The sequence below is a fragment of the Onychostruthus taczanowskii genome, unplaced genomic scaffold (genome assembly GCF_017590055.1).
Source record: "Onychostruthus taczanowskii isolate IOZ18803 unplaced genomic scaffold, ASM1759005v1 scaffold69, whole genome shotgun sequence".
Lineage (NCBI taxonomy): Eukaryota > Metazoa > Chordata > Aves > Passeriformes > Passeridae > Onychostruthus > Onychostruthus taczanowskii.
In genome coordinates this window covers 2,710,403-2,735,773 of record NW_024504676.1, presented here as the reverse complement: position 1 = coordinate 2,735,773, position 25,371 = coordinate 2,710,403, and the positions used below count along the sequence as shown (strand labels likewise).

At 37.4% G+C, this 25,371-nt stretch overlaps 1 protein-coding gene across 7 annotated transcripts in view; it reads right to left on the bottom strand.

Moving 5' to 3' along the window:
* Positions 1 to 1,160: 1,160 nt before the first annotated feature.
* The window catches only part of CPT1A (carnitine palmitoyltransferase 1A), a 42,689-nt gene continuing 18,478 nt past the window's right edge, over positions 1,161 to 25,371 (bottom strand). For 5 of the 7 annotated variants that reach the window (XM_041421095.1, XM_041421096.1, XM_041421097.1 and 2 more), the window contains 16 exons: positions 25,011 to 25,182; positions 21,803 to 21,904; positions 20,967 to 21,104; positions 20,035 to 20,112; positions 19,226 to 19,333; positions 18,307 to 18,394; positions 15,790 to 15,985; positions 15,039 to 15,227; positions 13,928 to 14,033; positions 12,063 to 12,179; positions 11,025 to 11,189; positions 10,161 to 10,295; positions 8,917 to 9,069; positions 7,757 to 7,861; positions 5,751 to 5,843; positions 1,161 to 4,275 (listed from right to left, as the gene is read on the bottom strand). In XM_041421095.1, coding sequence (XP_041277029.1) covers positions 4,189 to 4,275; positions 5,751 to 5,843; positions 7,757 to 7,861; positions 8,917 to 9,069; positions 10,161 to 10,295; positions 11,025 to 11,189; positions 12,063 to 12,179; positions 13,928 to 14,033; positions 15,039 to 15,227; positions 15,790 to 15,985; positions 18,307 to 18,394; positions 19,226 to 19,333; positions 20,035 to 20,112; positions 20,967 to 21,104; positions 21,803 to 21,904; positions 25,011 to 25,182 — 2,032 coding nt within the window. In that variant the 3' untranslated portion in view covers positions 1,161 to 4,188. Of the gene's footprint in view, positions 4,276 to 5,750; positions 5,844 to 7,756; positions 7,862 to 8,916; positions 9,070 to 10,160; positions 10,296 to 11,024; positions 11,190 to 12,062; positions 12,180 to 13,927; positions 14,034 to 15,038; positions 15,228 to 15,789; positions 15,986 to 18,306; positions 18,395 to 19,225; positions 19,334 to 20,034; positions 20,113 to 20,966; positions 21,105 to 21,802; positions 21,905 to 24,040; positions 24,090 to 25,010; positions 25,183 to 25,371 lie in introns of those variants that run through there. The other 2 variants (XM_041421100.1, XM_041421101.1) reach the window with 2 other exon arrangements.

The following is a 25,371-nucleotide window of genomic DNA, read 5'->3' as shown; positions in this document are numbered from 1 at the left end:
CTATTCTTTTGTAAAAGATGTGCTAAGGGAAACAGTTTGAGCGTTTCATGTCTTTGAAACAAAAACATTTATTCTTACCTGCAACTGGAGATAGGAATGATATGAACACCTGAAGAAAAGAAAATTTTACTTATAACAATTTTAGGTATTAAATGATTCATTTTTAAAAAGCCAAATGACCAAACAAAAACCATGACTTAGTGATGCTGAAATGGGAAGTTACATATATTTTCATAACATAACAAAGCATATAAATGCTGTGGCCTGTTCAGCATAACCAGATATCATTACATATTTTTAATATAATTTGTCTGTTCAGTTCTGGTTCAGATGCATTCACAACTATAATAGCATCACACTTAATACCTATATTTGTGTTTCAAAAATAAACCAACTACACAGAAAACGGAACAAAGACAGAAACCAACTACAGCTGGGTTTTCTAGTTTCAAACTGGAATTTGTTTGAACTTGTCAATTTGCTCTCCACCTGTGTGTGCTGCGCTTCCTCCTTACATAGAGAACAGTTTAGGAAGGTAAGCAAGCAGCATAGAAACAAGCAATCAGTTTTATTTCAATACAATTTTTTCAACCTGATCAGAATTTCGCTCTAATACCTTCAAGAAAAAGGGCAAAGGAAGGAGACATTCATATATAGTGTGATGATAAACTGTAAGGAAGCGAGCTGGTCACAAAGATTTTTCTAAATTTAATTTTTAGCTCCTGGTACAGAGACCAACAAACTTTCATTATCTTCAACTTATCTTTCTTTCAAGAAAGCAACTGTTCCACCTGATCACATCTTTATTATCTGTATGACTGTTCCTCCTGGAGGGAGAATGCTTGAAGTTGAACACTGAAATTCTTATGTGGCATCACTACAGAAAAAAGAAAGCGGACACAATTTGATGGCAGACAAGGCTGAATCCACATGTTCAGCTTCTTCTGGGAGATTTAATTCCCTGTAGTTTTAATTGTTCATTAACACATTCCCTATTAACTAGAAGACATGTTTAAATCACTGCAAAAATAAACTGAACAGTTCACTGCTGCTGCTCCTAACTGGATTTAGCAGCAATGGTTTCACAAGTCCTGAATTTCAAGCACCTACGGCAAGGGAGCTGGGAAGAAGATACAAAAGATATTAAACATTGTTCAAAGTAGTGGCAATTGTGAAATTTTATTTTGTTTTTTGAAGTCACAGAAGAAAGTAGAAAATAGAGACAAAGTGTTGGACGTAAATAACCAACAACAGATGTAAAGTAACTAAACAAGATTAAAAAAAATCCACCACCTTAAATTAATATATTTTACATGAGAAAACAATTGGTACAAAGGTTGAATTAGAACCATGATTTTCAAGGTCAGGCACACACTTCCCTAGTCCCTCAAAAGCCTCAAGCCTTAAAAGAATATTCAGCTGGGAAGAGTATTAATCCCTAACAATGGCACCCTGTAAATGGACTCCATGCTTGCCTAACTTCTGCCATGAAATAGCTGAAATAATAAATTTGAAAAATGCTCACTCCAAGTATATTCCACCAATTCCACACTGCCATTTCATAAACAGAAAAAATTATTATCATCCAACCTGGCTTTTAGCCACCTCCTCAACCCTAAATTTGATCTCCTAAACAATTAATTGAGAATCAATGATTCAAAGTTTTAGTATCAAATTAGCAGTTTTACTGGAATATGAACATTTAACTTTACAATAAAATACACTGTACTAGAAGGCTCATTCAAATCTAGGTAATTTCAGTTACATTCCTATGGCTTTGAGCAAAAAAACCCAAGCAGTTTTACTGTATGTACACAATATTGAACATCAAGATTTAAATTATTTATTAATAACCTACATTCACTGTGGATTTCTAAGATTTACATCCAAAAAGCATATTTTATTTACATGCTGATGACATTTTAAAGAAAAAGAAATAAAATATTATCTGCTCAGGAACTATATCTATTCCAAAATTTAAAAAGATACATTTAACACCACAAAATATTTTAAACATTTACAATAAAAAACAGCTTTCTGTGCCAATCATACTTACTCTCCAAGAATGCAAAATTGCACTAACAACAATTAGACTAGAAACACTTAAGACCTGAGAGTCAAATCTAAACCTTTTTTTTTGTTTAAAGAAAATCCTAAAAGCTAATATGTTAATTTAAACACAGACTGGTCAGTGGTCAATTAAAAAAAAAGCCAACACCAAAAACAACCCCCAAAACCCCCAGTGCATTATTTTTGCAGCTCCAAAAATAGATCACTATAAAATTGTTGCAGTAGCTTGGTAAGTGCCAGGCCTGCCAGATGCAGTAAGGCTTATTTCAAAGTGTCCTTTCCCACACACTGTACCCTAATCAAATAATGAGTGTCTTGGATCAGCTCCTGTGAGGATTCCCACATTTATGTTAGCATGCAGTCACTTAAGTATGCATCTTGGATTTTTGAGGGCTCCCACCCCAAGGACACACACACAGGTGTTTGAATAGCTAGATCAGAGTAAAAATAAGCATGAAGAGGCATAGAAAGTTAGAAATACTGGCCAGAAAACATTCAAAGTCTAATGAGAAGTTTTATATCCACCCCAAGGGTCTTTTAAACTCAGCAGAGCTCAGGAGCATCATTCACTGTATTAGTAACCATCATGTACCATATATAAAATAATATTTATAATAACAAAAACGGCTGTGCTAACAAGTACACTTTACTGCACTGCAGGGTGTAAAAAAAGTACCACAGCTATAAAGCCTGGGGAAGAGAAGCATCATGCAGAAGTTGCTCCATTTGGTAGCAGCCATTTTATTTCTGCACTCAGAAACACCATGCTCCTTCCTGAGTGAAAAAACTTCCCCTCCCTCTCTCCCTCTATCCTTCAGAAACTGCTTGACCAAGAGCATCTCCCAGGAGAGGTTTGAGAAGGCCATGACTTTCCCACTCTGGAGCTATTTCCCATGGCTTTAGTAGCTTGCCCTTCTCCTGCAGGTGGCTGGCAATGCAGCAGTGGTCCTTCCAGGCAGACTGCAATCCATCAGCCCACACGGGCAGCCTGGCTTTGCAGGCTTCCCAACAGCTTGGGAACTCAATTAACGTTTCCCAGGACCCAGAAACCCAAGTGACCACCAATTCCACCCACTAAAACAAACACATGAATATCTGTCAATCCCAAACAAAGTCTGTCCTGCCCTTCCTAAGGACCAACCTTTGCTATTTCAGACAGGAGCATTTCATTAGAATTTTAAACCTGACTGCACCATTTGGCAACATATTCACGTCTGCTTATGCCACTTCATCCTAATGTGTAATTTGAAAACCAGATCTGCCTTACTACAACCTTCCCTCTTTCACCACTGAAACAACTCCCAGCATGTGCCTTTTGCCTGGGCTAAGGATCTTGTTTTTCTAAGGCACTGGCATGAACAAGCACACAGGTCCATTTATTTATACAGAAATAAAATCAATGTCATGAACAGGCTTGCAGGCAGTAAGAAAAATGTGATACCTGCTAATGAGAGGACACATTGTACTATCCAATGGCTGGGTTTCTTTTTTTTTTTTGCTTTCAAAAATCACAACATTTCTACAACTTAGCGTGTTAAGGTGGGTTACAGCAAAGATTTTTTGGTATGTTTGACAGAGTTTACCTCTAAAAAGAAACCAAGGAAGGCAAATGGCCACAAGTTTTGTCACACGTTTGCATAAAGCAGCAGATACACTGAAGAACATTCTGCTATTAATACACAGCAAATCTAGCTTTTTCTAGTATTGAAGTCTGTGTGTTTTATCCCTTTGATTCTGGAAACAAGTAAACAAATTTAAAGTTAAAAAAAAAACCGAAACAGAGAAAGTGTATACAAATTAAGAGAAAACTGCAGAAGTTAGAATATACGTGACTTCATGCAATGACACTATGCTTCCTCTCTAGAAACACAGAAGATTTTAGAAGTCATCCTTTGTTGAAATAAGCTCTTCCATACTACTGACAAAAAAAAAAAAAACCCAAAACAAACCACAACAAAAAAGACACATTTAATATACTGCTAAGGTTTTAATAGGTGATCAAGAAGGTGCTGACTCAGTTTCTTCTCCAGCTACTCTTCAACAAACCTTGCTCTTGTTCACTGTGCAGCAGAGTTCTCATCCCACCAAGAGGAGATTGCTGGGCATCAAGAAAGCAGATCACTTGGTGCAGTTTTTGCTGAGGTTAAATAAAGCCATGATGTCAACCATTGCTTTCTCGATGTTCTTTCCAAAGCGATGAGAATCCTTTAAAAAGAAACAAACAAAAACCAAAACCAAATACTTGTACTGTCCATCAACAGATATTTTTCAGGCAAAAGAAGAAACTTTTTAATATTTTGTAGTTTTTGAGCTTCTGGAATTCAAGCATCTATTTTACCATACAATGGGGATTTTAATAACAGAACTTTTAATACTATACAGATTAATCCAGGTTTATGCAGTACTGACCAATGAGGAGTTCATTATGCATTTACTTTCCTACAGTCAGAAATGAGATCATATCCTCTTGAAATCAGATGCAGGCATAGCTTTCTGCTACTTTTAAAACTGCTGGTTTTGATATTGCTTTTCCCACAAGATTTTGCAACAGCTCATTTTCAGAAAACAAAGGAGTGTTCAGTGAGTGGATGACTAATGACCAAGAAGTACTGAAAGAGCAGAAAAATTATTTTTATTCGAGTTCCTACCAGAAATGCTGAATCATTTGCCATTGAAAAAAGAATTGGAAATGAAACTTTCTAAGTGTAAACAAAACAGGAAGTTGTTCTGTTTATTCTAAGCATCAGATGAACGGTACAAGAAAGAAATTAAGATTACAAATGTAAATTATTAGGTACATTACAGGATCTACAATGACCCTATTAATATCAAGGCCACACACACAAAATGGCTGCCTTTTCTGTATGGACCTTTGACTTGATTGATAAGTAAAAAGAACAGAGTGAAATTTAAAGTACAAACTAACATGCATCTGAAGAACAATTTCAACTATGAAAAAAACAAAGTTGTATGTACTAATCTTTAATGATTAACCAGAAGCACCATGATCTCCTGGACAAGTTAAGGTCAAAAGAGGAAAACTAGGTCAGCTATGTAACCCTGAATGAACTCAGCATACTTAGTAAGGCCATAAAAATATAAAGTGGAAGGATGAATTGAACTCAAAGCAGTCCTCCACAACAGCAGCATATTCAACGTATGACATCTACTGTCCTCTAATAATGGGTGTTATTTTAATAAATTTTTTGATTAGTTATGTTTCTTAAGCACAGATTACAATTTATGGGTCAGCTTTGCTCAGTATTATTTAAACCAGGAAGGCTTAAATAGACAGCATACATTTTACTCTGTCTTTTCTGTCTTTACAGCTGCAGCCTGAGACAAACCAAAACTGTAACAAGAAAAACCAAGATATGCCCATCTTTCTGTTCAGGGGACACGTGATCATTGCACATGAGTTGCAGGGAACTATACATGTGCAAAGATGATCCTGGGCCACATGTTTTCTTTATGCTTGAAAGTGTAAGTGAAATAGAATATGGTATCCTTGATTCATTAAACTATTAAATTGATACAGCTGGAGACAAAAAACTCCAACAAAGCAGCATATACTGAGAAAGAAAAAAGACATTATTTATATTTTAGACAATGAGTAGAACAGTTCCATAAGCACACAGCAGAACAGATCTATTAAACCATAGGAAAGGACTGACTCTTACCGTCTCAGAACAAGATATTTTGCTGGAGACATGGAAATGGATGCAATTCTCACCCAAGATCATGTAAGAAACACCATAACCATCATCAGCCACCTAGGGGAGAAAGAAGAAACAAATACCTTCTGAACTTTTTCTTTCTCCTTCATTCTCAATCAAGTTATGTACAATTAAGAAATTGTTACAGTTTTTAAAATCAGTTGCAATTTCCTCGAGTCAAATTTCAACTTCTATATTTAATGCATAATTTCTGAAGATTGGCTCCACTTAAGGAATAGTTCTAGTCTCATCTGAAGTGCCTGGAATAACCACTTTCTGAATATTTGTCTGCAATATTTCCCAGCTTTAACAGTTTGAAATTAAATGCTTATTCAGGTATTATTTGGAAATAGAAAGGCAATAGGAAGTCCTGGTGCTAAGCTGCTATACAGCTTCAGTGTTTAAGCAGCAAGGAATAAATTAGTTCAGTTGTATACCTAAACCATCAGCCTCCTGGGGTCATCCTGCAGATGTAAACAAACAGTGTAAAAGCCTTGCATCACCAAAAGCCTTGCCAAATGCAAGTTTTCTTCTGACTCTACAGCAAACACCTGATTCTGAACACCTGTATCACGAGCAGAAGTCTGGTCCAATTTCAACATTAGTAGCATTAACTGTGCCAAGTTTCAGACTGATGTTATATTCAAACTGTGCCTGGTAAACACAGATTATCCTGATGTCACCCCTCTTCATGTCCTGCCTAACTCAAAGGATCACAAACCTTCCATGTCCTTGCTGTGACTGCTGCTTAGCAGTCTGACAGTCTTCTCACTCTTCCCACTGTGAGTGCTACAGAGATAAACTCTACTGAATGCTTAAAAAACCCTTTAGAACAAACAAAAACCACATGCATGGAAAGCTGAGGTACTGAATCTCTGGGCTAATCCAGCAAACCAAAGCACAGTTTTTGTAAAGAAAAACAAAAAAGGAAAACAGTGTTAGAAATTCCTGCAGTCAAGACCCTTTTCTATTGCCTTTTGAGCATTCAGAATACTGATCTCATTATGGCTAGAGGAAGTCAGTATCTCAAAAATGAGCCATAGCTAGGCCTCCTTGATACTGCAAGTCAAATCCATTCCAACTTCAAAACTACTGAAAGCTGAATCAGAAACATGAGTAAATAAATATCAACAATTTAACACACCCCACCTCCCATGCCCCATCTTCCAGCTTGACAACCAGCCAAAATACACTGGACTTGTCACCCAGATTTCTGTGGGGCAAAGAGCAATCCTGTGATACCTCTCATTGTTCCTTCAATAGAAATGCTTCTTGAAAACAGATTAATCTATTATAATAGCCCCATAAAGGCTGCTTAAGAGGTCTTGTTGACACCAATAGTCTCATCAATGGTCAAGCTCAAATACCAATAAAAAATCACAGCAAATAAGCAGCTTGTCAAACCTCTAACACTGGTTTCTTGAAAGTTTACAGAAGCCATAGAATATGGCTGTATTCTTGACTTGGCCATTATTCACTCTTAGGTGGGCAAGCAGTACAATGTGAGCAGCTTAACCTGGAGGAATGTATGAACCCACTTATTCATCAAGCAGGAAATATAAGAACAAGTGAAGTACAAGTACTTTTACAGATCCCAACCTCAAAATCTAGTTTAAGTAATGAGGCATTCGTCACTGTAATAACAGCCTGATGTACAGAAGATCTAGGCACAGGCAATGTGCTAAGAAGCCAAACTTCATCAGATCTCTTTGCCATGGAGCCCTGTACCACATCTCATAACTGTGCAATTCCTTAAGAATAATCCCTTCTTGTAGTGGGATACCAGCAAAAGGTGATGCAGATTTTTCTGAGCACAGCCACATTATGGGAAAGTATTAAATACATACATTTAAAAGCATGAGCTGCCCCTTTGATATGCAACAGTGAGGGATTACAGATCTGAATTTTTTTGACTGGTGTCTTGAGTGTAAAACCCGTATTTAGTGGGTACTTGTATTCAGGAAACATACCGGTCCAAACCCTCCACCAGAGGACAACATCTCTGGGTTCTTCTTCAGATCAATGTGCTGCTGGGGTGTCTGGCTCGTTGACAGCCTCCAAGGTTCTGACAAAACCTTTATTAGATATGAAGGAGATGCAAACAAATAGAAAACACTGTTTAAGAACATGCAACTTCGTCAAAAAGCAGTCAGGATAGCAAGTGCAATACTGCTTTATAAACTGTTAGAAAACACTTTATAAAGCAACATTAAGGACAATTCCCATTTCAATGGAATGAAAAGCTAAAAGCTTAATGAAACAGTTAAACTTGTCCTGATGTGGAAACCATTATCATATGAGGAAGTGATGTCAATTCCTCAAAGAGAATAAAATAGAATTTCAATAGAAATGCTACTTCAAACAAGATTATCTGGTCTGCAGCCTTGTAACTTACACACAAAAGGTCTGGTTTTAACAAGACCATTTTTAGTCATATTCAAATCCCAGGAAGATCCTACATCAAGATAGAAGCTTGTAAAATCTCTAACAACACATCTTGATAGTTTGTGGAAAATGTAGGAAGTTTTTTTATTCTTGACTTAGCCACATTTAGGAGAGCCAGCACACAAATGTGAGTAGCTTAATTTTGAGGCAAGGTGGAACACATTTTTTATTAACCAGAAAAAATGAACAAGTGCAGTGTAATTACTTTTATAAAATCCAACCTTAAAATTTAGTTTAAATTACTAATTTGTCAGAGTAATATACAGCAACATTAATGCCATATACAGCTCCTTTAACTCTTAGTAAATTAAAAGGATTTGAATTTGCCAGTTTCACAAGAAAATTCTCAGAGAAAACACACAGCTTCTGCTGTACTCCTTTGAAAACACACAAAGCAAAAAAATCTTTTCAACACTGACTATATATTTCCTGCAATTCTAAGTAACATGTATTATGCTAAAAAGCTCACCAAAAGCATTCTTCTAGGTCTATCAACAAATGCATACATAAAGGAAAACAAAGGAAAATGAAACTAATGCAACAATTTATCAGCAGATGTTAAACAGCACTAGCAGCAATTTTCCCTTAGGAAAACCAGAGCTGTACAAGTATCTTGAGCAGACACCACAAGACACTAACTCACCAAAGGACTAATTATGAAGAGTTACCAACAGAAGTCACCTACCTCCTTGAGGAAAGGCGAATCCACGGCGAGGTACTTGGACACGACGTAAAGGCAGAAGAGGTGGCGGTCGATGCCGGCCCCGGTCATGGCGAGGCGATACAAGTGCTGATGCTTGTCAGCTGCCTGCCGGAAGAACTTCAGCGTATTTTCTCTCTAGCAAAGGAAAAAAGATTAAGAAAACTCAGTTTAGTGAGCTGCATTAAGGGTGAAGGCGCAAAAACTAAGTTACAGCAATGACTCTCAAGCTTGAGCACTTAAAGGTCAAGTACAAGACAACTGATCTCAAATAACATCCCCTGGCTTTTCAACCTCATGTGTTTAATTTCAGGTATTAGCAAGTGTCTGCTGCTACCTGCTGTAAACTGCATAATGAAAACTAATCTGTGTTTTAAGTGTTATCTAACCCTACAATCAAACATGATTACAACTCAAGTTTACTACGTTATTTATAGCTTCCATACGTTATTTATAGCTTCTATAGATACTGGTATTAAAGAGTTACAGAGAGCACATCTCAACGTGATTTAAGAAAACAAACTGCCAGGGATATTTTAGAAGGCAAACTGCCAACACTGAAGGTACAGAGGTCCATAAATGCTGGTCATCACAATCAACATATAAGAGCAACCACTTCCTTCCTGTTAATTATTCTTGCTTCCCTGTCAGAAAGGAAAGCTTAACTGGTATGAGATTAGTTGTTCTACAAATCTATGTCTGAGTTTTACAAGACAAAATTTTCACACATAATCATAGTTTCCTGGAGTTCAGAAGCAGGTAAATAAGGGTATATCTGGTTAAGTCCTGCTATTCTTTTTTTGGTATGCCCCAGAAGTTCTGTTTTATTGACAGAAAACATGGAAAATTACCTTAAGGAGCTCTTCCTTCTGAAAAAAACCACATCACTCTAAACGCTCAAAAACTATTTGGTGACTTACATGGTTGTCTAGTGGTAACTCATGTGCCTTATGAATTATCACAGAATCCTAAGTTGGCTGGGTTGGAAGGGACCTTTAAGATCATTTTATTCCAACCTCCCTGCCATGGGCAGGGACATCTTCCATGAGACCAGGTTGCTCAGGGTTCCATCCAGCCTGGCCTTGAACACTGTCAGGAATGGGGCAACCACAGCTTCTCTGGGCAACATGTCCCAGTGCCTCACCACCCTCACAGTGAAGAATTTATTCCTAAAACCCAATCCAAACCCACTCTCACAATTGTATAAGGCACCAACACCATGAGCTTACACTCTCAGTGGGGTCTTCCATGGCTTGGACGAAACGACAGGACTCGACTGTGCACGAACGAACCGTTTCGGTCCTGCCTTCTCGGAACAGCCGCGTCATGGACGCTTCATACGTTAAGGAAAACTTTCCCATGTCCTTGAAAAAGGGACAAATAAGAACTTCAAGGTTTAGATAGACTTGGGCCCTCTTTCCTAATCAACAGCCCAAGCTAAGCACACAGGCTATGAATCACTCCACAGATTAAACTCAACATTTAAGTTTGCAGTAGCCCACTATTAGCCCACTTACCCAAAGATAATGAAGGCAAAAATAAGATTAGCAGCAGGATTTGATAAACACTAACAGAACAACCAGACTAGCAAGGATGACTCTCTGCATTTCATATTCAACCTTCTTCAGTTTATAAGAGAAGCTGAATGTTGCTACACTGGTCTTTTCTGACAGCACATTACAGGAAAGGAGAACTAACAGAAGAAATACGGGTAGGCATTTCTGTTAATCCTCTTAGGGAATGTCCATGACTACTGCATCCTGTGTGACTCTAATCTAAAAGGTAAATTTAACATTGTTTAGACTATAAACACAGCTACTAGAAGTTTCATATCTTCCTTCTAGTCTAAAATGCCTAGGGGTAGACCAATTAAGCAGAAGAAAAAAAAATCAGAAATGTATCAATATGTGAACCACTGTAGAATTGATTTTCAGCTAGTAATCTGCTTAGGGTTTGTATCCCTTTGCACTGAATGTCTTTAACAACCTTGTACAAGCAGAGCAAGATTACCCTACCCAGGGACATGTTTTAGCCACAGACACATCACACCCAGCCTCAGGAGGTTCTGTGGGGCAGAAACAATCTGTTCTTACCCGGTAGTGAGCGAGCTGCAGGGCAAGCTGCACAAAGGCATCAGGGCTGGTTTTCACTTTCTTTATTAGTCCTTTCCCAAAAGTATCAAAACAAAAGGAACAGAAGTCCACATCATCTGCTAGAGCTACAGCAGTGCTCAGAGACTTCTCAATCACTTCTTGGCACTTAAACAAACAAACAGACAAACAAATACCTGTATGTATACAAACATGCATTCATGGTATTTGAGAGAACTATTGAAAAAGTACAAGTATTTTTAACTGTTAAACAGGAAATGCTTGCTGTTATGCATGCTAGGAACATAATTACCTAAATAATTTCCCTTTAGAGAAAGAAGCAATCTTTGCTAGAAAGTTAAAATTAAAAAAGCTAATAAAAATGTTTTAAGCCAGTACACCTCCAAAAATAACTCTTATAAAACCCACTAGCATTAAAACTGTTCAGATCAGAAGAACAGAAAATAATGGCCTACATTTACAGAATGGCCTTAACAGTGTGGCTTCCAAGCTCCCATACATGCTTAATTAAATAAATCACCAACCATTAGCTTTTTGTTCAAAATTAAAATCCAAATAGGTGGTGGCAGTTCTTCTAGAAACTCGGACAAAAAAAAACAACTTAGAAAAATCAAATATTATTAGATAAACTATAAGAACAAAAAAAAAGAAAGCTATTCTAAAGGAACTATTAGACAAGAGTATTTGTTGTGACAACAGTAACGAAGCCTCAGCCAGTAAACAGTTATTTTAATACAGTCACTATTTAAAAGAGATGGCCACTTATTTTTGACATATTGCCAACAAAGAAACCTTCTAGTAAAATGCTGGCATTTCCCAGTCAGAATTTTTAAAGATTGATATCAAAACCCCCTGATTTTCTAAGCAAACTCAGTAATGGCTACAACCTGAAGTACACAACCTACAGCACTCAAAGGAATTTAGAACTGATTTATAGGGTTATCAATAATTACATACATTATTTGACCACTGGGGAAAAGAGATGTTTCTCTCTCATACCACTAAATCTACTGAACTTACTTCTTCTGGAATTTCCCACTGCAGTTTGGTAGGAATGGGAATGTTCGGATTGGGATCTCCTCTGCAATGTCCATCTACTGAATAGCCCAGTTCAAGATACTCAGTTGCCATCACATTCTGCAAAGAATGACACTTCTTCAGAATTGCAACACTTACTGCCATTGTGAAAGCAATATAACCTATTTTCACTACACAGTGAAATAAAATATACAATCCATTTCCAAATACTGAAAACAACTGCAAGTGAAGCCCCCAGTTTTACAAAAAGAACACCAGATGTGCACCAGACACTTATTCAATTACACGGGTGCTTTTTGTTAGATGCTACTGATTTAATAAAAAACTTTTCAATTCAAAACCCACCTCAAACTAAGTAGAAGCAAAAAACTGAACTCAGACTTCACCATCTTTGTTCAATTTAGATTCTAGAGAATTTCTTCAAGTTTGTTACTTGTCAAAACTTACTCATCAAGGAATAATTTATTTCAGAGTAAGTGCAAATCCCTGCAAGAATTCATTTATTTTTAATATTTGTATCTCTTTCAGAATTGCAGTTTATTTCACATGTGCACTAGAGCTCCTGGGTGGGAAAGAAGAATGTTTCCAAGATGAAAAACACAACCATAAAAGGCCTTGTCTTATAAGATATCAAGCATCCTCAATGTTAAAAAAAAATTTAAGAAACAACAAACCCACACACAAAACAAAGAACTACCAAAAGATTTGAATCTGCTCCATATGGAAAGAAAAAGCTTGATGATTTATTTCTAATCTCTTATTTTAATTTCATTTTCTCTTCATTTTCTCATTTCACTTACTGGCCAGAACATGACAAATATGAAATAAAGCTTAATCCATTCAATTCTAAAAACAGACAATCTGTAAAGAGCTAACAATAGACAACTTCCTAGAAAATTCAGTCTTGTTTCAGTAATCTTAATTCTTAGCAGAAAAATGTATCAACTAATATTAAGTACAGATATATTAATTAAGCATATAAAATCATTCATTAAAAGCAAAAAAAGTATCCCTCTTTCATTGAGATAGTCTACACTGCACTGCCACGTCACTCTCAAATCCATTTGTCCTTCTTTCTTCCCTGGGTGGAGAATGCAATGAGGCTTTTTTTTTTTTTATTCTTATACAGATGGAAACATTTCTATAACAAAACTCAGAAATTACTTGGGGGCCAGTCTGATGCAAGACCCATATGCACAAATATATACAAAATCAAAATTAAATAACATCTCTGAAATAGTTTTAATTGATCTGAGTCCCGTAACTGTTTGCAGGTTTAAGCTTCAAAATGAAAAAAAGAAAACAAAAATCAATTAGGATTTCAAGAGCTAAACTAAGCATATGATGAATGCAAAGCAAAGTGAATTTATTGCCTTCATTGCAAATAAATACAAGAGATAATGTCAACAGCATATCAGTCTGCATCTTAGCAAACAATACTTAGACAAAAAGTTAAACTGTGTATAATTTTTTAAGTTTTACAAGTAAGCATGGGAGTTTTATAGCACAAAAAAACTTAAGAGCTTTAGGAGAATGTACATACAAAAAATACAATACCATACCAAGGAGGCAATGATCTGTGGATTTAAAACATTAAAGAAAAGGTAGCTGGGGAGCTGTATCACTTTTCTGTGAAGACATCTAAGCTCACTGAAATGCTGTCCTTCAAAAAATAGCAGCGAGGGATTGGGCTCTTTTTCAAATTCTACAGCTGCTGTAGACATAGGCCCCAGGTCACTCATCAGCAACATGAATGCAAGGGATTGAGAGTTGCTGCTGGCCTTCAGGGCTGCTTCAAGCCCCTGTCACATTACCTTCTGCACCAGCTCTTGGTGCCAAACACCTACCTCCCACAGGTGTCCAACAATAGGAGCATCTGCCCAGGAGTGCTCTGCATTCAGACCCATTCTGCCATTTTTGAATATTACAAGAGTGAATGTCTTATCAAACCACCTACAAAAGAAATCAAGATTTCTTTATGGTTTTGTACATTTCAAAAGTGCTTTTGTATTGTAACTTCCTCTCTCTCTAAAATTCACATTCAAATGCACTAGAACTTATCCTTTTTTTTTTTTATAAGAACATTTAAATAAATAGACAGAAATTTGAACCTTGGAATTTCAAAAAGGCTAACTACAAGGCCCTGCACCTGGGTCAAGACAATGCCCAGTTCAAGAGACTGATGGATGAATGGATTTGGCAGCTCTGCAGAGAAGGACTTGGGGATGAAAAGTTCATCATGAGCTGGCAAGCAGCACTTGCAGTCCAGAAAGCCAATCATGTCCTGAGCTGCTTAAGAAGCAGCATGGCCAGAAAGGTGAGGGAGGGGATTCTGGCTCTTGATCTGTGGTGAGATCCCACCTAGAGAGCTCTGTCCAGCCCTGGGGCTCTCAGCACAAGAAGGACATGGAACTGTTAGCTGGGTCAGAGGAGAGTCATGAAAATGGCAAGAGTGCTGGAATACTTCTCCCATGAAGAAAGGGTGAGAGCTGGGCTTGTTCAGTCTGGAAAAGGCTCTGGGAACACCTTCTTGCAGCCCTTCAATATATAAAGAGAGCTTATAAGAAAAACTGAGAAAGACTTTTTATCATGGCTCATAGTGACAGGACATGGGGCAACAGATATAAACTGAAAGAGGGTAAATTTAGATGTGTTATAATGGAGAAGTATTTTTTACAGTGGGCTGGTGAGACACTGGAACAGATTGTCCAGAGAAGTTGTGGATGCCTGGTCATTGCAATGTTCAAGGTCAGGCTGTACTGGGCTTTGAGCAATCTGATGTACTGAGAACTGTCCCTTTCTGTTGCAGAGGGGGTTGGAACTAGATGAAGGTCCCTACTAACCCAAACCCTCCTGTGATTCTATGGAATTTATCAACTTAAAAGTCATCATTAATCCGTATGTATTGGCCAAATTCCAAAAAAAAGGAAGGCATTTTCCACAGCATCAGTACTGCACCTGTCATAACATCTGCCGTGTATCAATGACTTTGCATATGCATCCAGGGACCTCACTGGGTCCTCCTTCTTGTACCCCTGCTCCATGTCATCCAATGTCACAAAAAATGCTGCTTTTTCAACAGCATCTAAGGACTGCTTGTTCTTTCCACGGCTAAAATAAGCCTGACGAGCCTTAGCCCATGGTACTCTGGAGAGAAAAAAAAAAAAATAAAATTGGTTGGTAGCCAGATTACATAAATTTGTCAATGTTTGATTACCTTTAAAATCACTATGAGACATTCCCCCTACTTCTGTGGAATTTGATACAACTACTTTCTTTGCATTTAAACTATGAGAGCTGTGAAAAGCTCTGACAATACTGGTACAGTGGAATCCTAGGAATCAACTCAACACATCATCACACACATGCAAAACTTCATCCTCAGAAATTCAACATTTCTGCACATGCAATACTACAGCATTGATCATCTTCACTTAAAACTAAATCAAAGAAAGTGTCTATTATAAGGAAGAAGACAACAGTAAAAATAATAATCTGCATATAGGATTGCCACTGCAAAATTTTTTTAACTCCACACAATTACAAGTGACTTAAGCACTGTTACACATCAAAATTACACAAAATCAGTGACCAAGGTATAAAAAATTGACTGCAGACTATAAAAAAAATCTAAAGCCAATATTCAATGATTATGTTATGCAATGATTTCTAAATACTAAACTTATTTAAAAAGTAATAACCTCCATACCTATCTCCTGCAGTAAGAGCTGCAAGTTTCTCTTCACCTGGCTGAGGTTCTGAATCATCCTCAAGAATTCTCTGTATTTGCTGTTCAATTTCTCGGGGTCTCAACAATCTGCCATCGTGGTACAGCCACACTTTGAAGTATCGGCCCTTGTGATACACAACAATGTGTTTGCTGTCTTTCACATGCTGGAGGGTATCTAGAATTGCAATCACTTACGTCAACACAAAGCTGAAGTCTCAAAACACTAATGCACTAAATAACATCAGATGCCTATTGCATGCACTACAAGTTATTTCATCACAAAGATGCTCACGTGGAACAGTCAAATACCCAGATCTGACAATCATTTCCACATATATCACCACCAGTTTCCACATTGGAGGCCACTATTAAGCAACTAAATCTATATTTCTGTGTCTGAAAAACGAGCACTAGTTGCGTAGCCTGGTGAAGCAGTCAGAAAAGAACCTGCTAGATGAATATCAGGAAAGGTATTTTTAAATCATTTGCACTCAGATCCTGGACAATTCATGCAGAGTCTCAAGAAACTCAGAATTTATACCATCAGCTTTTGTTTACATTTGTCCTGGCAGATGCAGAGTGAATATTCCATATACGGCCAAAATGTGTAATGTTATGTCAAGCAGAAAACTAGGCCACATTTTTCCCCTCATTTTACTGTCTGTTTGGCTTAACTGGGATAAGCCTAAATTTAGTCAAGAAGGCATTGTATCAAGCCACAGGTGAAGCTGTTCACTTCATAGCATGTTTTGTCAAAAATCATGACTATTTAACAACTGCTCAAGTGACAGGATACAATGTTCATCAAGATTTTATCACCAATTAATGAAGACTATTTTTTCTTTTTTTTTTTCTTTAGAAACTGTAATATACATAAAGTAATTGAAATCAGGAGACAAGGAGTCAAGCTGCTCATGAGAACGTGTGAAAAATGTTTTTGGAACTCACTTAGACATATACAAATGACACAACTGTTTTTCCTTTAGAGAAGACATATACAAATGACACAACTGTTTTTCCTTTACAAAAACAGAAACAAAGCAAAATGGAAAAAGTATGATAGGAAATGTGAAAAGCCTAGGAGAAAAATACAGTGATTATTATATTGACTGTAGTTTAATTTGAAAGACTTTAAACAGGAGAAACTGAGGAGAACCACTAAGATATACAGGATGTATTTTAATCAGGTGCTAGTTAGAATGAGCCAGTTCTACACGTCTGTGCAAAACTCATTTTAGACTGAAAGAAAACCAATGCTGAATGTAAACTGTTTATACCTTTTATTTTATTTATACCTTTTATAACATGGAAAGGGCAAGGGTTGCACTCTTAGCACTTGAAGTATTGCAGTATTCTAAATAATAGTAGCTCATAGACTAAAGTTGTCCAAGAGAGATTTAAAAACCCGCTTGTCTACTTAAGCTAGTGGTTATGACACAGAGTAATGACACCAGGGATGTCCTTTCCTTCAGTTTGCAGATAAAGCTGTCTGAGGCATAGCTTGAAAAAAAAATCCACAACAATCTAGCAAAGGCCAGCAGCAGAACTGAGAGCAAAGTCCTTATCTGACACGTGCACCTACTGCTTTATCCACTACCCAATGCCACTTCTCCCCCTTATCCAACTTCTTACAGCAAATGTCAGCCTCCAGCAGGGAAGAGTGGGCAGATCCCCGCATCTGTTTAGAAACTCTTTGTTTTGAATTCTGTAGTTGAGTGGGAGTAACAAGTCTGAAGGCAGTTTGAAACATCAGAGTGAGTTACAGGCCCCACAGAAAGTAAAAAAACCCATCCTGTTTTCAAGTGGCAGCCCATAGTGCATTCCCAGTGGAGGTGACTAAACAATAACTCCCGCTTGTATTTCACTGTGATGCTGCCACGAGGATGCACTGTTGGGTAAGCAGGTGGAATCAGTTCTAAGAGGCTTTTCAGCATATGACACGATCAGAGAAGCCTAGATACAGCTTAAGCTTTTGTAGAAAAACACACCAGCACAAGTCTCCACTAAAATCGGCTGTGAAGCTCTCAAAGAGAAAGGAAATGAATATTTCCAATGTATTTTTCCACCTGCTGATTACAAATGGTAAGTCCTTCTAGATATAATCTGACTCCACTTACAGTGACAAAACTTAGGAAAAACAAAAACTTAGGCAACAAAAAAATGCCACTTTTAATACCTCAAAAATCATCTTGATCTTGGAAAAATAAAAGTAAAGATTATTTACAAACTCAAAAACAGGACAGACAATATTATCTTGAAGTTGGTTTTTTAATTTAAGTAAAGGAGAAAAATCACTAAAAAAAGATTCAAAATCTCCCCAAAATGAAAAACATCTAGGAACTCTACAACAATCCATTACAACCTCAGTCTGGAACACAGTATTGATATACACTTGTGCCAGTCAGATCTTTATCTGGAAAACCAGATTTTTAGCGAAAAGACACCAAGCCCTGAATTCCATCAAGGTGCTTTTTCTCCTTGGGTGGCCTTGCCTACCTGATTCCTCTCCTGGGACACGGGAAGTATTAAACATTCTTTCCCACTGAGCTGAGCAGAGTGGAACAGTGGATCCCATCAAAAGAATCTGTGAAGCAAACATACATTAAAATGTCATTTTGCATATACAATTACAAAATTAAAAAGTAAAGAAAAAACCCCAAGATCTGGTTAAACAAAGGCTTCAGAAGAGTAAGATTTGTAACACATTAATGCAGTGTTGAGTTTTTTCCTCCCCATTCATGGTTTTTCCTTAAACTACAAGTGGAATATTCCATGGAAATTCCAGAGCCATTATTTTTTCCCCTTCTACCAAAAACTCACCCTCCATGAGGGAAGACTGAAGCTAGCTAGCACCTGAAATTCAAAGAGTTCTCCATGGGTGGTCTGGATGCAAAACTTAACACATGCAGCATGCATTACCCCTTAATTCCCTCTTTTAAGCTATTTATGGCTGTGTAGGAACAAAAGTTCACACTTCTCAGATTTGTAGTTTCATACAATTAATTACATCCCTTCAATGGTCTTGAAAAAAACTACTTAATTGTTTCCACAGTCGTTGTTTACTACAATACACAGCCATTGGATAGTACAGGAACTCAAATGGGATATGCCTATCTTTGCTACCTAGAAATTAGTGCAACACAGGATGTTACCATCATCTTAACCTCCCACTGCCCCACTCTTGGTGGCCTCCAGACCTTTATTCCAACCATCCTGTACTGTATCCATACAATTCTGTATTTTTGAGTTGCTAGTTTCTGCCCATGTGCAATTCAAGTGATAGCCGAGATGATTTGGACCACAAAAATTCGTAACAATAAGACATTCCTCTCCTCTCCCATTCTGAAAACTGGTCAGCTTCTCTCGCAGATTGTGCTGCAAAAAGATCAAAAGCCATTTAAACTGATATACATACTGGCTTGATTTCTTGTCTGTCCAGTTTTTTCCGATAGAGCAGGATGGCATGGATAACATTACCAGCTCTAGCTGCCTGCAGGGTTGTGGGATATAAAGAAAGGAAGTCCTGTAAAGCAGATAAGAATCATAAGTTAATGATTACCAGACTACATTAGAAAAAAAACAAACCTGATAGTACTTCTCATCCACGTACTTAAATGTTTATTCTGGATAAAGCAGAAAAGGCTTTAAAATTTATGAAGTGCACAAGTGCAGTGAGCTGAGGAAACTTTTCTTCAGCAGTCACAATCTCCTTAAACATTATTAATCACATGAGTAGAAAATACAGTGCTACATAAAACTTGATCCAAGACCATCATATTTCTTTTTTCCTTTTTATTTTCAGTCTTTTACAATTTCACCTCCTGTATGTACATTTGCTAGTATGACCACACGCCTCCTTCAGCTGTGTTACCCTTTAAGTTTTACATGGAGCTTTTGGAAGATTGCTCTTTACAGTAAGGACAAAACTGTTTAAGTCATTACTGCATGAGTTTGCCAAAGTGGCAGCTGTGCTAGGGCTGTTAAGATAGGTGTATGTGTCACATACTTATGTGTACATGTACTTATATGTCACATACTTCAGGTATGTGACGCACCTGAAGGCACCTGAAGACACTGGCTGCAGGTTATACCAGAAGAAAGGAAAACAAAGGTTACATCCTCAGTGGCAACAGATTTCTAAGCAGAAAGACTCCATGAAGTAAGATGCCTGCCAGAAATGTTACAGTTTCTATGCAACATAAGGTATTTATGGGATTTACCTACCATTGCAAAATAGTTGCTATTAACCATGATTGGTCCACGTCCTCTAAGGTAGATATATTCTTCCCACCAATCACTAACCTGCAGCAGGAAGGAAAAAGCGAAGCAGTAAAATCTCATCATTTCCACAGTTTATGTCCTCTATGTTGATGGCTCCACCAGACAACATTCCATCCAGAAGTGGGAAGGAAACTGCTAGCACTTAAAAAGACAATAATCCCCACCCTGCTAATTTCTATCAGACTTCAGGGAAAACAGGGAAAAAAGGGCGAGAAAACTAAATCAAATTCAGCTATATCTCTCTGATAAGGTTTCAAAGAAGTCATGATCTCCCCATAATATTTAAAATGTATCAGATCTCCTGAATGCTTTACAGCCTTTGCTAGGACAGGTTAGGCTACCTGGGTACAAGTATGTTAGATAATACATCAGGAAGGAATTAACATTACAATTCTCACTATGATGTTGAGGGCTGGATTTTTTTTTTTGGTACCAAAAAAAAGAAAAGACAGCTCACCAACTCAGTTAGATACAGTTCTTTAATTTTCTTATATTTGCCTCAGCTGCTATATATTAAAAAAACTGTTCTAAATCATTCTTCTAAACTACATGGGCAGCCAGGCCCATTATTGAGTTATCAAGCTCAACAAGCAAATAAACAAACCCCAAAAGCAATCCTAACAGTAAAATTCTCCAGAATAACAAAACGCAAAATAAGGATTCATTTTTTCAAGTTTCATTCACCTTTGCTTGCCATACTGTTTACCAAATCACACAAATTATTTACATGCAAAGTCACATGTACTTTAATAAAATATTAAGCAGTTTCAATTTCCTTCTTTTACATTTAAGAAAGAATGCAGTTTAAGCAAAAAAGAGGACCAGGGAACAAATAATGTAATATGAACAACTGAGCCTCCTATTTATCTACTTACATAATTGGTGGCCCACCAGGATTTTAGCTTCAAATACCACTGAAGTCTTGGTCCCAAATTAAAAGCAAAATCTTTGGCAAGACCCTCCATTCTTTTGAACTTTTCATCATCCATAAGTGGTCGAACTGACTCCAGATACTAGGACACAAAAAAAGAATTAGCATCAGTACAGTAACTAATACGTAGCTTCTCACCATTCCTACATAAAGCACTTTAACATTAAATAAAGATTATCCAGTCTCAATCCATAAGGCTGCAAATACCATGTTTTTAAAATAAGAGTATATGCTCTTCTAAACGTCTGCTGCAAACTTCAAAAAATAAAATATTTTTTCAGACGTTTGTGAGCAAAACACAAGTGGAAGAGGTAACTTTTCTAAATATTTTCCACTCCAAAGGGTAAGGCATGCTGTTTCTTCAGTAGCAGAGAGATTTTTTTTTTTCTCCTCTAAAAATCAAACCTTCAGTTTCTGTGACATACTGCCATATTTACCCACTTTGCTACAAGGTTTTGTGTTACAACACACACATTTCATAACACTGTACAACTGGGGAGGATAACAAAAGTGTGCTTCAAACACCCTGGAAATCACACCTTGCGGCACAGCCTTACAACAGGCATGATGCCATCCAATGTGAATCACACTGGCTTCAAACCGCCACCAGTGTCACTGGTTTGTCACAGCCTTTATTTTAATTTCCATGCAAACGTTTGAATCTGTTACACCATATTAACACCCACAATGCAGTTTTTCATGAGGCATGGCAAAAACACCCCAAAAGGCATGGTATGGATCCTGTGTTACTGAAGAAAATGAACTGGTGAAGGTACATACCCTATTGACTGTGTCTTTAACAGCTGGAACTGGCAATCGTGGTAAAGATGTCTGGAAACTGTATAACATGGGTTTACGCCCTGAGAAAAGTTTTACAAGGGTCTGGAGAAAAGCAAAAAAAACCAAAATACACACACCAAATTATTAGGCTCAATGGAAGAAAAATGACAGAGTAAATGTGTAATGTAACTCATTGTCCTTTTCACTGGTGAATTGTACTGTACTAGATTTAGGAAGCTACCCCATTCATCACAGTTTCACATGTGAGAAAAGGCCTTGACAGAAACTAACTTCCTAAAGGTTACACAACATGGCAGTGGAAAAGCAAGACAGGCATGGTCATTCCTGACTTCCCAGTATCATCCTCTCTCAGACAATATTACTGTTTATGTAGGGCACACCTTGATTTCAATATAAATACAGTTACTTAGCACTTCTTTTCTTCATACATTCCCCTCTGGAAAGATTAAAAAACTCACGTCTACCCGCTGACCATTTACTGTATTACACAGTAGATACAAGAAACATATCTAAATTGTGCTTCAAAACACAATCATTATCAAGCCTGTGACTCAGCTAAGGTTTCTAGATAACTACAGTAATCTTTCAAAATAATAATTATGCTTTTGTATCATGGTTTAATGTTTTCCAAAGTTACAGCTCGACATCAATAATAGGATCGATGTTACAGGGAGTTAATTCAAGCATGAATCAATCTCAGGTAGTCTACTGCATGATTTGAACACACCAAATTGTGCAAGCATGCCAGTGTTACACTCAGTGCTTGTGTTACAAAAAAACCCCCCAGCAACAAAACAAAAACGCCAGAGAGAACTTAGCTGCAGATGTTGCAGAATCTCCTGTGAGCACAGGAGTGAAAACAGAAGCAGCTTTTCTGCCCACCGCTACTTCTCAGTTGCAGCACACACTGAGCCGAAGTTCTAGGCCATGCAACCACTAGGCTACTCATGAAAGGATTTTGACACTGTCACCTTATTTCAGCACGAAAGTCAAGTGAAGTGACTTGACTTTCCAACAACCCAGTGGAACTTTTACTGTCAAAGTGTAATCTTGGTCCAATACACAGGGTAGTATATATAAGCCACCAGACAAGATAGAATAAAAGAGAGGACATTATTTCACAACTAAATTCTGAAAACTTCTAACAAAACTGTTAGAATGTAGAGCTTTTCCTCCCTCTCAGCTTCCTGGGTCAGCACAGCTAGTGGAGACAGTTTCAGGCAGCACAAAACAACTAACAATTGCAGAGTATTACCAGCAACAAAGACCTCCCTGCACATGGATCTGTATCACAGCCATCAGATGTACATGGGATGCACCACAGTGGGCTGCCGGTGAAATCCAGCTGTGCTTCAGGACAAAATAATTTTGGAAACAGGTGGGAAAGAGAAAGCTCATATGGAAATCTAATTTCATACTTGGAGACAATTTTATTCCAAAATTCTTAAGCCAGAAAAGGCTAAAATTATTTTAAGAGAGTACCCGCTCAACTGACAAAAACCAGCAAACACATTTCACAGTACTTATCTCTAAAGAAAACTTATAATAGAGAATTTATACTAGTTTGAGACCAATAAAGTGCTCTGACAGACACACACATTGCATTACATCACTGACTTCATATGCAGACACAGCAAATAATGTCATTCTAACATATGTTGCATCTCTTCACATAAAATTAACACTTTTTCATTTATTTTTTAAAATGGCAACAAATATTTGGATTTTCCCCTAACACTGATACAGGAATTTTGATTTTACAAGGTGAAATATGCTGATTAAAAGTGCCACCAGACTTCCAAACAGTCTGAAAAATCACTTTGTACTGTGACTGAAATTAGAGCTCAGGTTTTTGATCTGCATGATCATTTGAAGAGAAAACAGTATTATAAACATCTAGAAAGGGTAGTTGGAGCTGTTTCACTAGTTTTGCTGGGTCTAATTAAATAGACCTTCATAGATGAGACACTGTTGGGCATACACCTGCAGTGTTCTGTACTTTAAAAACACATACAATACACAACAAAATACATATGCAACATATATGGTAGAAAAAATTGATAAATACAATATGCACCAAAGCATGGTAAGTAGCATTACAGTTCATACTGATTTAAGGTTGATAAGGCAATATTAAGAGCTTTGAAGAATCTATCTGGTAGGACATGCTGAAAACCAAGGCAGCTACAGCTCCAAGCAATTGACAGAAAGCCTTACCATTCAGAGCCTCTGCACTGTACCAGTTTGGGTCATGAGGCTGCTACTGCTTCCAGGAGAAACCATCAATTAGAAATTTCACTTGTACCAGACAAACATTAAACTCTATTTTAGTGTACACCATTCTGGATACCTATCCTTGAATAGCTTCCATAGTAAATCATGACCTGTGCTTAGTTTGACACACATCTGTTAATTTTTTGAGGCTGCAGAGACTAATTTATCACAGTACAGAAACTGAGCTATTTCTACCACAATACAGGCAAAAGTGAGATGAAAGAACCGAGTCCAAACAGCAAAACCTCACTTCATCTCTTGCAGCACCAACATCTACGTTTCCTCACTTTATACCCATCATATCCTTTAAGAATCCTTTTCCAAAGCACCACAACAATCCACAGGAGACATACCACTCTCACCTTATCCTTACCTGAAAACTGCATAACACGCTACCTACACCTTACGCTCCTTCCCCAACTCATTCTGGAGGCATGCCAATAAATGGGTTCAAAGAACACTCAGCAATATTTTCTTTAAGCAGAAGAATAACTTTATAATGGATGACTATTTATAATTTTATAATGGATGACTCTATCAAAGGAATCCTAACAAGGATTACAACAAAGAATTAGGGGAGCACTTTCTGTGAGGACAAGATTCTTTGGTGCTGCAGACAAAGATCTTTAACTGTACTTGCACATAGAGAAAAAGCAGGTATTGAGTCACACAGGCCCAAGGTGTTGGACAATTCAGAAGTTACTCTTGAAGTGTTTACCCTTCCTTCTAGAAGGCCATGATGATTAGTTTCATTACAGCATTAGAAGGGTGGCAGTAGAAATAGCTACCTAACAGCCTCCTGTCCCATGACACAAAAAACAAAAGAAAGAAATAAAACTACAATTTTTTTTTTTAAGGCTTTGAATACTGATCAGTTAGAAGTTAAGATGAAATGAAGCCAACACATCCTTACCATCCAAAACTTGGTGCCAGCACTAAGCTTGCCATGTTCAGCGAACATCCAACCATGGTAGGAGAGCAGCATTTTCAGGGAGTAGCGCATTGTGACGATAAGGGCAACCCAAAGCCCTGTGCCAAAAAGTACTCCACTCACAATGTTCTGTGTTTGGTTTGACATATAGCCACTATTTAAAACAAAAACCAACATATGCCAGTTAGTGTCCATTTAAGTTCCAAAGAGAAGCTGGTATAAGAAACAAAAATCTAATAGTACGGACAGGCCTTACACAAGATTTATGCCTGCTCACCCTGCTTTCATAAATTCCTTTCCAAAGAGCTTTTCATGCAGCAACATCAAAGGCCACAAAAGTTCC